The 16,059-nt window shown below is 39.1% G+C and overlaps 1 protein-coding gene across 1 annotated transcript in view; it reads right to left on the bottom strand.

The window, feature by feature from the left end:
- The window catches only part of CDK6 (cyclin dependent kinase 6), a 293,276-nt gene that overhangs the window by 153,976 nt on the left and 123,241 nt on the right, over window positions 1-16,059 (bottom strand). Inside the window, exon 3 of the mRNA XM_007939812.2 lies at window positions 4,381-4,548. Within this exon, the coding sequence (XP_007938003.1) occupies window positions 4,381-4,548 (168 nt within the window). The remainder of the gene's footprint in view (window positions 1-4,380; window positions 4,549-16,059) is intronic.

Here is a 16,059-nt window from a genome sequence, read left to right as displayed (position 1 = left end):
GTAGTGATACTGCCTCGGAAACCCAAGGAGGGGTCGCTATGAGTCGGGGCCGACTCGACAGCAAATAACAACAACAACAACAAATGGTTCCTCAAAGGGCTTAGGGTCATCTGTGAAAAAATTCTGAACCTTTCAGAGAAATGCTAAGAATAAAAGCTATTGTCATTGATCCAAATAGAAGTATCATACACACACACACACACACACATACATATATACATTTACACATTATGAAAATACACACATGTAATGATCTTGACTGATAAATACCTGGATAGTAAAAGTTGTCTCATAATTAACTTTCTTTCATTTGGAGAATGTTAATTATCCTAGAAGAATATGATCCCTCTTCTAACAGTGCTAATACCAAAATACTGTGGTTTAAAAAAAAAATTCATTAAGTAGTCAAATTGTAACAGTACTGCATTCCTTTATCTCCATAGTTTTCTGGTTAGGGAAGGAAGTTCAATTCCTATATGTAATTCTCTGGGGAGGCAGTAGAGAGGATTACCACAAACAAATACAATGTGCCAACTGCGAACCTGGGTTCAAACTATCCTCTCGATCCTAACATGAGACTGGAGCTCTGCGTTTAGCTGTCATAATCATAAACACAGGTACCTGCTAATGAATCAGGACTAAGGTATAAGACATAAGTTTTAAACTGTATGTTCAAGTTCTTCAGCTATGAAAAACATCAAATGAGATCAATGAACACATAAAATAACTCCTTTCTTATTTTCATTATGACCAATGGCTTACAGCTACATGTCAGTATCTGTCAAATCATTCATTCATTTTCTGAGTGTCTATTATAATAAACAAGGAGCTATGCCGTAGGACCATGAAGGACAGAGCATGAGTAAGTCATAGTGTCTGCTTTTAAGGATCTTACAGGCTGATAAAGGAGATAAAACTTCAAAATAACTACAAACAAGGCAAAAAGTAGTATTATGAAAAGTATTAATAAGATAGAACCTTGGTAACATTGAGAGGAAGGAGAGATTAATTTCTGTCAGGGGTAACAAAACCCCAAACCTATTGCCATCGAGTAGATTCCAACTCATGATGACCCCCCATCAGTTATAGAACAGAACTGCTCCCTAGGGTTCTCCTGCCTCTATTTTCATGGATTCTGACTCACAGTGACCCTATAGGACAGAGTAGAACTGTCCCACAGGGTTTCCAAGGCTATAAATTTATACGGAAGCAGACTGCCTCATTTTCCTCCCATGGAGTGGCTTGTGGGTTCAAACTGCTGACTTTTTGGCTAGCAGCTGAATGTTTTAACCACTGTCACTGGAATTGACTTGATGGCTGTGGCTTTGGTTTTGGGTTAATTTTCATGGAAACAAACTGCCAGGCCTTTCTTCGGACCCACTCAGTGAGACTGAACTTCTAACCTTTAGGTTAGCACCTGATTGCAAACCGTTTGTGCCACCCAGGCTTACAAAAGGTACCAGACGGGGACATCTGAGTCAGGCATTGAAAGATAAGAAACATGTTAGTACTTCTCATGTTTGTAAAACGTTAGTTTCGAATTGGTTTACTTATAATTCTTTTAACATTCCACAAATTAAGTCCTAGTTCCTGTATGACATAATCCATTTCAAAATGTTTATGTCCAGGAAATGGAGTGCAGTCTTTTTCTCTTTAAGAAATACTAAAAATAAATACCACTTCCGTATGAAAAATTGTGATTACAAGTGTTTATATGTTGTCACATGCATGAAAATCAATGCAATCCTACACTAAATAGATTTTTCCTTCAAGTAGAAAAATATAAAATGAAGATTTACTAAAACAGTGGTAAAATTAAAAAATGCAGTACCCTATAGGAAACATCTTCTATGCGAATGCCTTTAACACTCTTTTCAAATAAAGGCACTCTTTCTAGTGTCTTTCCCAGCCGCTAAAATTTCTTTATGTCACCATAGGAATACAGAGCATGCAATACAAACTAGATAGTGAAAAATCATGTATTTTTGACAGCCTCTCCCCTTTTCTCTGTCTGTGAAATAATGTCTCTACATTTTCCTGTCTGAACATATCAACTTTCAGCAAGAATGGAATGTTAATTGATGCTACGCACAAGCTGGGCTATCATTCCTCAAATTTAATAAGCAAAAAAAAAAAAAAAATCAGTAAAAAAAAAAACAACTAGGTTTCCTGTTTTTATTTATGGCTGTTAGTGCCCATTTTGGGGGGGGGGGATCAAAATAAAATGTCTCACCACTCACCCTTCCCTTAATTAGCGTACCCTAGGAGACCAGTTCCTTCCATCCGCTCCCCTGATGACTCTCAGGATCACAGGCCTATTCAAGCTTCTCCCCAGGGCCCCAGAAACAACATGCGCAACAACTTCCTAGGGAAGCCCACAGCTTACCTCACCCTTCCACTGGGGAAACACACAGACTCAACCCGCTCTGGTATGATTATTAAAGAATACAAGGGCTCACTTGACCCAGCCCAAAGCTAAGGCCTGTCCTTTTATCATCATTCTGTGCCTTGACTTCTTAAAAGAAATGCTGTGTGCTCAGCAAAGAGGAAACAGGAAGGATTTATCTTTAAACAATAATAGTATACTCTAAGGAATGCTTCATAAAAATACCGGAGCCCTAGGTAAAGTATCTAATGTTGGGAAATTAAGTGGTTTTACATGTCCAGGCTGTAGCATCCATATTCCTGTCGTGGGAGGTAGGAAACTGCTGTACATTGGATCGTTTTCTAAGACATGTTTTCTCTCTCAGAGAATTTCCACCTCTTCTTCCTGAATTTCTACTTCTGGTGCCCTCAGGGTTTCTCTGATGAAGCATTACTGGAATTTGGGGTAAACAATTCTTTGTTGTGCAGAATGTTAGCTTCCTTGAAGCACATTCACTTAAATGCCAGAATCAGCCATCCCCCCACCTCCCTGCAAGTCCTTGTGACAACTAAAGATGTCTCCTCATAACAATCCCACCCAGTGAGGGGGATAGCGCTGACCCTGCTTGAGAACCACTTCAAGGGTAAAGATGAATTGCCCAGGAATAATGGTACACTGACCCAAGAGGATTTTTCCCCCCCTTAAGGCTTAATGGAATACCTTTGAGAACATTCAGCTTCACTGAATCAAAGGGATTCTCCATTCCAACTTCCTGACCAAAATAAGTAGCACAGCTACGGGGCATTCCTTGGCTTTTTGTATCTGTGAATGAATTCATGTATGAAAAAAATAGGTCTCTCACAGGCAAAGGTTATTTGTACCTATACCTGTTGCTGTTGAGTTGATTCTGACTCATAGCGACCCTCCAGGACAGAGTAGAACAGCCCCATGGGGTTTCCAAAAGTGAAATCTTTATGTTGTTGTTGTTATGTGCCGTCGAGTCGGCCCCGACTCATAGCGACCCCTCCTTGGGTTTCCGAGGCAGTATCACTACGGAAGTAGGATTGCCCAACCTTCCTTCCGAGGAGTGGCTGGTGGGTTTGAACCGCCAGCCGTCTGGTTAGCAGGCAAGTGTCTTAGCCACTATGCTACCAGAGCTCCCTGAAATCTTTATGGGAGCAGATTATTACATATTTCTCCCATGGAGTGGCTAGCGTATTTGAACTGCTGTCCTTTCTACTAGCAACCACTACTTCTATTATTAACCTCTACACCACCAGGGGTCCTCTATTACTGCCTATGTGGTACTAAAAGGCAGAAAATTCACCTCAGAAACAATTAGTTTAAAGGAGAAATAGAAACTAACCAAAGTAAATAGCTATTACAGTTTTGCATCTGAGTGAGACAAAGAACAGTGTATCGTAACTGTCATTCTTTGCCAAAACAGGACCCTAGGGTTCATTCTTTCTATCCTGTTTTGTGTGAAGTTTTCACATAGCATGGAGGTGCTACATGTTCAAGGGTCATCCAAGTTCACTGTAAATTTAATTTCATCTTCACCACCAGTACTGTACCTTTAGGGAGTGTGCTCACAATCCTGCATTGGTACTCTAGATGTTGCTTTAATTAGAGAGCTGCAGACACAGGTCAGGCTACACTTGTATAGCTCTCCGTTCCTGGATGCTAAGGTGTGTCCCACAGGTATTAGATATGTAGTTCTGAAAATGGTGGTTATAGCAAAAAGCATTTGGAAATTTGTAACTGACTCCTTTCTAGCGGCTAAGATTCAACAGGCTGTTTCTTCACTAGGTCATGTCTATAACAAGCCCAGCCTGAGTATGTCTGCAATTCTAAGCAGAATGCTTTTCCCCTACCCACTGCTATGAAAAGAGTACAGACATTCTGTCTACCAACTGACCACTGGTAGTAAGCATGTTAGAGACATGAAAGGAGGCATTTTGCATTTAAAAGGGGGAAAAATAAGTTTAATAAAAGAACAGCACCCTCTCACTCACCACTGAGGTAAGCGCCATCTGAAAACTGTAGATCCGGGCAAGGCCGAAGTCAGCTAGTTTTATTTGTCCACTGCTAGTCACCAGAATGTTCTGTGGTTTCAAATCGCGATGCACTACTCGGTGAGAATGAAGAAAATCCAGACCTCGGAGAAGCTGAAACATCATATCCTAAAGAAAGCGAAAAAATCAAATCAAATCAATAAAAGATCAAAACAGAAACTCGATATTCAGCATATTTATGGGGAACTCTCAGCACTAAGAAGGTGATTAGTACACAGTGGGCATTTGATAAATATTTCCTAAGCGTACTCATCTTCCTTCTTACTTCTGCATGCTCCTATTCTCAAGGACATTACGGAAAAATTTCACTCTCAACTTGTATTTTATTAACAGAAGGACAACTTTAAAATGTTCAGCTCATATGCCTGTCTTTTGTTTGGCTGGAAGTCATAGAAGTGGGTTCAATTCCAGACCTGAAGGGCAGCTAGGGACCAGAGTCTCAGTAGTTCCATCAGGCTCTTTCAGACCAGCAAACTTGGTCCTTTTTTTTTTAAAATAATTTTGAGTTTTGCTCCACATTGTTCTTCCACTCTATCCAGGATCCTCTACATAGATCCCTCTCTGAGTGGTTGACAGTGGTAGCTGGGCACCATCTAGTTCTTCTGGTCTCATAGTTGTATAGGCTGAGGACCGCATGGTGTACCAGTCGCTTGGACTAATTGTTTCCATGGTTTTCTTCATCTTCTCTGCTCTGGATGAAGAAAGACCCATCATTGTATCTAGCTAGCTGTTTGCAAGCTTTTAAGATCCCAGTTGTTACTTGCCAAAGTAGGATGTGGAACAATGTTTTTGTGTAGTATGTTATGCCAACTGAGCTTGATGTCCCCTGCAACTATGGTCCCACGCCCACAGGCCCAAATACTCACTCCCTCTGGGTAGCTGGCTGTGACCAAGAAGTGACTACAACCTTGTCTCTTATCAGCTCTATTATATACCTGGGAATTCTTACAGAACATATAAATACACTGTGGCTTCATACACTTCTGTATTTGTTTGCTATGCTATCTCAAAAGCTAAAATCCAGTGAGTAATAATAATACTGTTGTTGTTGTTGTAATGTGCCGTCAAGTTGGACCCAACTCATAGCGACCCCTCCTTGGGTTTCCGAGGCAGTATCGCTACAGAAGTAGATTGCTCCATCTTCCTTCAGAGGAGTGGCTGGTGGGTTTGAACCGCCAGCCTTCTGGTTAGCAGGCAAGTGCCTTAGGCACTACGCTACCAGAGCTCCTCGATAATAATATTACTAATGGTAATTATTATTTTTATAGCACCCAAATACTAAGCAGTCACTATGTGTCAGGCACTACTCCAAGGACATTGCATTTACTAAGTCATTTAATCCATACCACAAACTTAATGGAAGTAATATCATCACCTTCACTTCACAAGGTCAAGAAACTGATACACAGGAGTAGGTTAGGTAATTAGCCCAAAGTCACACTGTTAGTAAAAGACAGAGCCTTGATTTAAACCAGGTCTGGAAAACTGGATTCAAATCCTCAGTCCACTTCCTTAGTATTCTCACTGAATAAATAAGTATGTAAAACCACACAAGCCATTTAATTCCACTAAGCCTCAATTTTCCCATTTCTAAAGTGAGAAATTATCAAACAATATCACTAATATTACAAACAATATCATTAATATTACACACAAGTAAAATTTTGCTGAAGATAAGTCAAAGAATGGTTGCAGCAGTACAGTGACAAAGAACTGCCTGAAATTCAAGCCAGATTCAGAAGAGGATTTGGAACAAGGGATATCATTGCTGACGTCATGGATCTTGGCTGAAAGCAAGGAATACCACAATGTTTACCTGTGTTTTAATGACTATGTAAAGGCATTTGATTTTGTGGGTCATAATATATTACAGATGGCATTGTGAAGAATGGGAATACCAGAACACTTAACTGTGCTCACGAGGAACCTGCACATAGTCCAAGAGTCAGTTTTTCAAACAGAACAAGGGGATACTGCATGGTTTAAAATCAAGAGAGCTGTGCTTCAGGGTTATATCCTTTCACCAGGCTTATTCAATCTGTCTGCTGAGCAAATATCCAAGTTGGTTCCAACTCATAGCAACGCTTATGTTGTTGTTGTTATGTGCCGTCGAGTCGGACCTGACTCATAGCGTCCCCTCCTTGGGTTTCTGAGGCAGTGTTGCTATAGAAGTAGATTGCCCCATCTTCCTTCCGAGGAGTGGCTTGTTATATACAGCAGAACACAACACTGCTCAGTCCTGCGCCCTCCTCACAATCATTGCTAGGTTTGAGCCCATTGTTGCAGCCACTGTGTCAATCTGTATCATTGAGAGGCTCTCTATTTTTGCTGACCCTCTATCATACCAAGCATGATGTCCTTCTTCAGTGACTGGTCTCTCCTGATAATATGTCCAAAGTACAAGAGACAAAGTCTCACAATCTTCCCTCCTGAGGATCATTCTGGCAGCACTTCTTCCAGAACAGATTTGTTTGTTCTTACAGTTCATGTAATTTTGAATATTTGCCAACACCACAACTCAAAGGCAGCAATTCTTCTTCTGTCTTTCTCATTCATTGTCCAGATTTGACATGCATATGAAGCAACTGAAAAATCATGGCTTGGATCACGTGCACCTTTTCCTCAAAGTGACATTTTTGCTTAACACTTTAAAAAGATCTCATACAACAGATTTGCCCATTGCAAATGCTGCTTGATTTTCTGACAGCTGCTTCCATGGGTGTTGGTCATGGATCCCAAAAATTAGATCCTTGACAATTTCAGTCTTTTCTCCATTTATCCTGATGTTGCTTATTGGTCCAGTTATGAGGATTTTTATTTTCTTTATGTTGAAGTGTAATCCAAATTGTAGTCTTTGATCTTCATCAGAAAGTGCTTCAAGTCTTCACTTTCAGCAAGCAAGCCTGTGTCACCTGCATATTGCAGGTTGCTAATGACTTTTCCTCTGATTCTGATGCTGCGTTCTTCTTCATACTATCTGGTTTCTCTGATTATTTGCTCAGCATACAGATTGAGTAAGTATGGTGGAAGGATACAGAGAATGATGTATCCAAGGGAGCTATTTTGCTGATACAAGAGCTAGGGAAATTATTTGGCAGCATCATATACTTCAGAGCTGGAAGGGGCCACGAAGACGCACACTTGTTCAATGGCTAGACCACTAAACCCTCTCACTGAGGTCAGCATGTTCTGTTACTGGTTTACGGTTCCAGTTCTTCCTTGAGTTGGGAATTCTCTTTCACATCTTCGCTTGTTTAAAATCAAAGCCTTAGTCTTCTCATCCATAAAATGGAGAAAATAATTTTTGCTTTTATAATGTCACGAGATTTAAATGAAGTAACGTATGCAGAGTGGTAACGCAGTTTCTGGCACATGGTAAGCAGTCAGCAAATGATAACCATTAGGATGATCATTGCCAAGACAAGTGCTGTGTTTTCCAGGAGGAAACAGATTCATAAACAACTCGAAGTTGTCAGTATGAACAAAGAAAGGCTATGAGGGGGCACAGATGACCTATGGTGTACCGGAATAGTTTTTCTGATCCACCTAATGGATATTCTGAACTGACAGGGATTACCTTCTAAGCTTTCCCAGGTGAAAACCTGAAGGAGGCTACACTGGCAGGGACTGGGCTTCAAGGCCTGAGAATCACTACCGGTTAATCAACTTGCAATTAGTAAACAACAGGAATGTGAAAATGGATCAAGAAACAGGAAAGTAGTCTTCTGCTGTGGTGAGTAAGTCTTAATATATTGGAAACACATGCATACAACTTGTGTTAAAAAGCATGACTAACTTAGAGTAACGTCATGCTAGTTTATCATCTTTAGCTTCCTATACACTAACCATCAGCCATCTCCTCAGGTCATGCTTCAGTGTTCAAATAATTTAAGCAGTCAATTAGTAGAATAAAAACTCAGAAATATTTGGGCTAATTGAATAACGCCATCTCAATTTATAAAAAGGCTGTACTACATAGTAAAAAACAAAACAAAACACCATCATTATTTTATTTTTGTGTTTATTTAAATAGTCCCGATTACATTTTCCTTAATTATAAAATTGACACGTACTTAAAGCAGAAACTTATAAACTTAAATAAATAAATAATAACCAGAAGAACAAAAATCACTCAAAATCCCACCCCACACAGACTAGAGAAAAAACTTCCACTGTTAAATAACAATTTTTGTGCATCCTGCTAGCCTGTCTTTTAGACATTACATAACTTATTATATGTGTAGGAATAAACATGTTGTTGTTGTTGTTATGTGCCGTCGAGTCAGCCCTGACTCATAGCGACCCCTCCTTGGGTTTCCGAGGCAGTATCACTACGGAAGTAGGATTGCCCAACCTTCCTTCCGAGGAGTGGCTGGTGGGTTTGAACCGCCAGCCTTCTGGTGAGCAGTCAAGTGTCTTAGCCACTATGCTACCAGAGCATATATTCAACTAAAAATGGTTATTATCCTGCAAACATCCTTTTGTAGCCCTTTTAAAAACATTTAACAATTCATTGTTAATATTTCCGACATCAACAAAATTCCTCTAAAACTTAATTATTTTTTTACAATATGCTTTTTAATGGCTATGTGGTTTTTCTCTCAGAGACATAATCATTATTAGATTTTTGTTGTGATATTTTGTAATTTATACTACAAGTCTAACTCTCCTTTATTTAAAGTAGATTAAAATGACTTGTTAACATACAAAACACGGTTTAAGCAGCAAGAATCCACATGACTGCACTCAATAGATTTCACATAAACAGGACCCATGTTGTGGGTAGGTGCAAGTCGGTTTCCAACTCATAGAGAGAGACCGCATGTACAACAGAATTAAAACACTGCCTGGTCCTGCGTCATCCTCACAATCGTTGCTATATCTGAGCCCACTGTTGCAGCCACTGTGTTAATCCATATCCATAAATGTATGAAAAGTTGGTGCCACATAAGAATTACAATTCTTCAGATATTAGGCTACTTTAAAATTTTCTTGCTTAAGCAAATAAGGTTTCCTTTTAAAGCTACAATTCTAGATGCAATCAGAACTATGAATTAGTGCACTTTGAATTAATGACTGCAAAAACCATTGTCACAGATCTCATTAATCACTTTCAATTTTGAGTTCAATTAAATTTCGAGTTAAGCTGATGAGCAAATATGGACCTGCAGTAAGGATAATGTGGGAGTCTCTCAATCTTTAACACCCCTTCATTGGAACACCTAATCTCAAAGGAAGTACACTCAGCCGTGTCAGGAACACAGCTCACAAACAAGAACGAGACCTGGTTTCAATTCCAGAGAATGATGTATAAATAAATTACAACAACTTTAACTACAACACAAGGTAAGAAAAACATGCCTCTCCTTTAGAATCATGAAAAGTGTTTTGATCAGACACTTCAAAGGACTCTCTATTTAAGCTTATTATCTATTTTATTATCTCAATTTATATTATCTTGAGACACACTTTCAAATTAGGGCCTCAAGATTTTAATCTATATGAAACCACAGTACTCATAATGATGCAATGCAATGAAACTTATGGAATGCCAATTAAGGCACTTTAAGTTAAATATAGGTTAAAAATCTTTCCTTTTTATGTTAACAATACACAATTCTGATACAAAAGTCTGGAACATCTAGTCAGACCTGTGATAAACAGTCACTTGGGGCCCTCACTCTATACCCATGTGACTTGGGAGCGTGCTTCAACAGGCCACCATTATGGAATGAAGTCTGGTTAAGAGCAATTTAAGGTGTGGCTTTGCCCATGGCAAATTCCCCTAAAAAGACTCCAGTACTCAGTCTGATTGCCAGTACTCTCTAAAGCCTTGTAGTTGTTACTCTGAGGTGTTCTTTAGCTCTAATCCTCTCATTTCTTTCAAAACGAAACAAGTAAACAAAAAGCCTACCTCAAGTTTTTCTAATGGTAAAAAGTTTTATCATTGGATCCTATTTCCCAACTACAAAAAAAAATCTGACACTAATTCAAAAAGATACTGAAACCATCACATGATAAACTGTAGAAATGATGGCTGTAAAGGTCAATTCCAGAAATTTGGGTATATCTAATCTGAGTGATAAAATCATATCCCTCAAAGTTTTAGCATAAAAAAATGTATGCCATTTCTTTGTCGTTAACTGCCATTGAGTCCATTCCAACTCCTAGAGACCCCATGTGTAACTGCTCCATAGGTTTTTCAGGGCTGTGACCTTCAGAGTAGATCACTAGGCCTGTCTGCTTAGGTGCCTCTGAATGGCTTCTAACTGATAACCCTTAGGCTAGTGCTTAACTTTTTGTGCTACCCAGGGACTCCATGTTTATCTATTTTAAAATTCAAAATAAGATACATACACTTTGGAAATAAGAATATCACTTCATTTGTCCCCTTATAATGGATAAACCAGTTTTTTCCAAATTTGTTATCCAAGTTCAACTGAAATATTTTCATAATGGTTTGTTTATTTACTATGAAGGACCTTTATTCACTAGGGTGTGAGAACTCTACAGTCTAAAATACATCACACAGAGCAAAGCATCTATAAACTAACTGATAACAACATCTTAAATTAAGGTAGGGATTATGATAACAGGAATAAAGGTAAAAGATCAGCTGAGTCTACACATGAAGGGATTCATAAAGAAGGTAGAGGGTTGTTGACAATAATGAGGGATAGCTCTTTAAAAATCACAGTTCTCTCATAAAATGGGGTAGAATATTACTGTATAGGCAGTCCCCAGGTTACAAATGAGATGATTTCTCAAGCGTATCTTTAAGTCGAATTTGTAGGTTATGTTGGAACAGATGCATATGGTTCTTATTTAGTCTTACTGTGTTGTTGTTTGGTGCCATTGAGTTGGCTCAAATTCATAGCAACTCTACGTACAAAAGAATGAAATAATGCCTAGTCCTGCACTATCTTCAAACATTTGCTGTGCTTGAGCCCACTGTTGCAGCCACTATGTCAATCCATCTCATTGAGGGTCTTCCACTTTTCATGGACCCTGTTCTTTACCAACCATGATCTTCTCCAGGGATGTTGTCCCTTCTGACAACATGACCAAAGTATGTGAGACAAGTCTGGCCATCTTCACTTCTAAGGAGCATTCCAGCTGAAACTCCTCCCAAAACAGATTTGTTCATTCTTCTGGTGGTCCATGATATTTTCAGTATTCACCAACACAATTCAAATGTCCTTCAGTCTTCTTTATTCATAGAGCTTTATGTTAGTGCAAGAAAAATTTGAAGACTTCTCAATGATTTAAAAGCTGCACGTGCCTAAGTCAAGGTAATTGTGATGAAGAATTTGTTGTGAGTAGAGGTTAGAAGTTGGTTCCATTGCTTCAAAGTGAGGGCAAATTTAAATAACATTATAAGCAGGAGTTGGGTAAGTCAAATGTAACCAGGGGAATGCTAGGTTAAGGTCTTGGACAGTCAACCAGGTGGGTTCCCTTACTGGAGATTTCACCCACTCTCTCCATCTCTTTGCTCAGGGAGAATCTGTGTCATAAGTCACAGCGACCCCTCCTTGGGTTTCTGAGGCAATATCACTGAGGAAGTAGATTGCCCAACCTTCCTTCTGAGGAGTAGCTGGTGGGTTTGAACCACCAGCCTTCTGGTTAGCAGTCAAATGCCTTAGGCACAGAAAAGTACAGCAAAGCTATGACACAGGACCACCACTTTACCATCATATATGAGGGAGAGGAGGGAAACAAGGAAGTCCACACGTCACCATGTGGCTCCTTAGCAGAAACAAAGGCAAGAACCCTAATTGGAGATGATGGCATTCTATCTTTAGTCCTTCTAGGAAACTGGATAAAAGCATAATAAATGTGGTTTCGTGCATAAGTTTTATTAATAAAGTATGTATTCTGAAAAAAGAATTATAACAATTCTTATATTAATTCCTTGAAGTGATGATGTTGTTGTTGATATGTGCCATTGAGTTGGCCCTAACTCACAGCGACCCCTCCTTGGGTTTCCGAGGCAGTATCACTACAGAAGTAGAATTGCTCAACCTTCCTTCCAAGGAGTGGCTGGTGGGTTTGAACCGCCAGCCTTCTGGTTAGCAGTCAAGTGCCTTAGGCATTATGCTACCAGAGATAATGCTGTATAAGTAAAACAATAAAAAATTAAGTCTCACCTAGCTAGAAATTGAAAAATAACAGCCAATTTCTACCAAGCCTGTAAATGTTGTTGGTGTTTAAGGAACAATGTAATGACTAAATGGACAATCTGAAAGAAGGAATCATTACCTCATCATGATCGCTATTAATAACCCACTGTGGAAAGTCATCAGGAACTGAAACTACAAATATGCAATATTAATTATAACTTCTTCAGAGCAGGATATAAAAATCAGCAATAACATAAATAAAAATTATAAAGTCTAAGAGCCTAAATTGTTGAGCTAATGACCCAAATGGTTACTGTTCCATACACGTTAATTTGCAACCTACTTAAAGACTTTTAACAATATACTGTGAACATTTTCTCACTTCAACAAATATTTGCCTATAATGAAAAAAAAAAAAAAAAAAATCAACAACATGCTTTTTTAATGGCTGCATTTGGACAAAATATCTTTTTGTCTTTCCCCATTCAACCTCTCAATTCCCTCTTTTGAGCATTTTCCCCCCACTTCATACTTCCCTCCTCTCCAAATGAGGTAATGTATTAGAGAAGTAGTTTTCCACAGAGTAGAGTATTATTATTTGCCTAATGCAGCAGACATTGTTGGTTGCCAGCTGAGAAGGACTAATCCAAGCCAATGAGATAATCACATTCCCAGTAACTGACCCAGGGATAGACATGAGACCTAATCCTGGCCAGTGAGACCTATGGGCAGGTCTGGTGGAGGTTTCTGGAAAAGTTTTTCCTACTTGATAACAGACCACAGTAGAAAGCTCATTTGCTGCACTTCCTCTTCACCTCCCAACCTCCACTCACATCTTATACTGAATACTATTGCTTGAAGGCATGAACGTGCAGCTGTAGCAACCATCTCACAACAGAAGAGAAGACAACATCAGCACACCTAAATGAAGGTTGAGCCTGAGTCGCTGATGACACCTCTGAATAGCTGAATCAACTCTGCGGCTGCCCACCTGAGGCCTTCTACTATGTAAACAATAATGCCTTTATTTAAAGCCACTTTTTTCATTGGCTGCTCTCTGATTTGCAGTTGAAAATTATTCTAATAAATCTAACTTAACTAAAGTTTAATCAACTAAAACCTGTTAAGGGCACTAGTTTTCATCCACCACTCCTCCCATGGGGCCTGACACCAACATTGTTTTTTTCTTCTCGCCACCTATCCTTTCCAGGTGGAGTTAGTTTTTCTCATCTCTTGAGACTTACACACCCCTTGCCATTAATATTCACTTATTGTTAATTCCCAATACTCATTACGGACCATGGCTCTATCTCTCCCCCACATTCACCATCCTCCTGCATGACATCAAAATTCCTAGGCTCAGCTAACTCCTTAGAGAACTCCAACTTCTTTAACTCCATTCAATTTTTTTTTTTTTACCATTTTTTTCACAGCCAAAACCAAGAACGTGTTTTGACTCATTCTCTGACCTTTTGTTTTTTGTTTAAAGTTCTATATATGTGGATGTCAAAATACCATTTAATTTTACATAAGCTTACTACATAGCGTAATTAATTAAATTTGGAGAGCAACTTCTTTCTTTAGACATCATTCCCTAGGTCTGCCAATTCTCTTTCCTCTCTTGCTCATTCTATCTTAACTTCTATTCAGACTCAATTCTCAACTAGTCTAACTACTCTTTTTCTTGGTTCTCATAAGTCAGAATCAACTCAACAGTAACTAACAAGAAATACCTGTGCTATGGGAGCTGTTCCCAAGGGAAAAAGATCAGATGCATGTCCATTAGCTATGTGAAGTCAGTCTCTAATTTTGACTACCTCAGTAGCACCCGGCGCATGTTCCTAGTCAGTCTTCTTGCTGTCCTTGTGGGCTAAACGTTTACCACAAAATTCCCCTCTGTGATCATCTGTCTGTCTTCTGTTAGTAGACTAGCATATACTCAATTTCAGAGAGAAATTGAGACCATCAAAGGAACATTACCAACTCCACCTGTACATTTATATGTGCTGGTATCGACCCACCTACCTCCTTCTCCTCAGTGGGAAAGATTTCCTTCTAACCATTTGGTATTTCATCTTCCTCCTGTGTTCTGCATCCAATTCGTTCTAGTTTTTTTAAGTACCTTGTCTTGCTCTGTTAACCATTCCCTTTCTCTCATGTATCTGTAATTTCTTGCTTCTCTAAACCAAAACCAAAACCTACTGCCATCAAAGGAGTTCTGGTGGTGTAGTGGTTAAAGCTTTCGGCTGCTACTCAAAAGGTCAGTGGTTGGAACCCACCAGGCACTCTATGGGAGAAAGATGACACTTCTTTCTGTAAAGATGTACAGCCTTGGAAATGCTCTGGGGCAGTTCTGCTCTGTCCTATAGGGTCATTATGAGTCAGAATCAACTTGATACAGTGAGTTTGGTTTTTGTTATTGCCAGTGAGTCAATTCTAACTCATAGTAACCTTATAGGACAGTCCCATAAGGTTTCCAAGGCTGTAATCTTTTACAGAAGGAGACTGCCACATCTTTCTCCCACGGAGCAGCCAGTGGGTATGAATTGTCCACCTTTTGGTTAGTAGTTGGGCACTTAACTACTGTGCCACCAGGACTCCTCCGTGCTTCTCTATAGTCCCTTAATCAATAAGTAAACTCAAGCACCAACCGGCTGTCTTTTTCCTTCAGTGATCTTTAAAGAGCAGTGCACATTTTCTCACTTCTCATCCATTTCACACTGCTGCACCAAAGAGAGAGACAGCAGCTTCTCCATGGTCACCAACAACCATCAGCCTTCCACAAGCAATGGAGCATTCCAGTTCTAACTTAATCTCTCCATGGCATTTCACACTGGGCCCCTACCTCCTCTTCATTTTTTCCTAAAGAGAAAGACCATCTATGTTTCTGATTATAAATGTGACACATGCTGGTTTTTTTTTTTTTTTTTTAAATCAGAACACTACGAAAAGGAAGGAAATAAATACCATCCACAATTCTTCCAACCAGAGATAACCACAACTAACCTATTGGTATATCCTTCCATTATTTTTCTATACACAAACATTCACACAGGTAGTTATTCTGTTTCATAAATGGCATGCTAATGCATACTGTTTTGTAACTGACCTTTCACATAATAATGTATATGGCAATACATACAGGTCTACTGCTCAATTTTTGATGGCTGTGTACTACTCTGTTTATTTCTATACTTTAGCCATACATTTCTAAGCATTTATTAAATTACCCACTGATTTTAAATACTACTTTTACTGGGTTCTAAATTATTTGAACTTATTTCTGGACTTTTCCTCTTCTTTTTCAGTTGGATTTATTTGGAGCACCTCTCTCCTTTAATTACTAAAGATTTAGAACATTATTATCTGGTAGGGGAGTCTCCTCTTTTCATTCTTTATAAACATTCCTGGATATTTTCACATTGTTCTTCAGGAATGAGTTTAGGATCCTGCCACTGAGTTTTCTATTTCCCTCAAAAAGACTTTTTTTTTTTTTTTT

The sequence above is a fragment of the Orycteropus afer genome, unplaced genomic scaffold, assembly GCF_000298275.1.
Source record: "Orycteropus afer afer isolate SDZICR_OR568_19922 unplaced genomic scaffold, OryAfe1.0 scaffold00063, whole genome shotgun sequence".
NCBI lineage: Eukaryota > Metazoa > Chordata > Mammalia > Tubulidentata > Orycteropodidae > Orycteropus > Orycteropus afer.
Note: the sequence above shows the minus strand (reverse complement) of the source record. Positions and strands in the feature narration are given on the sequence as shown.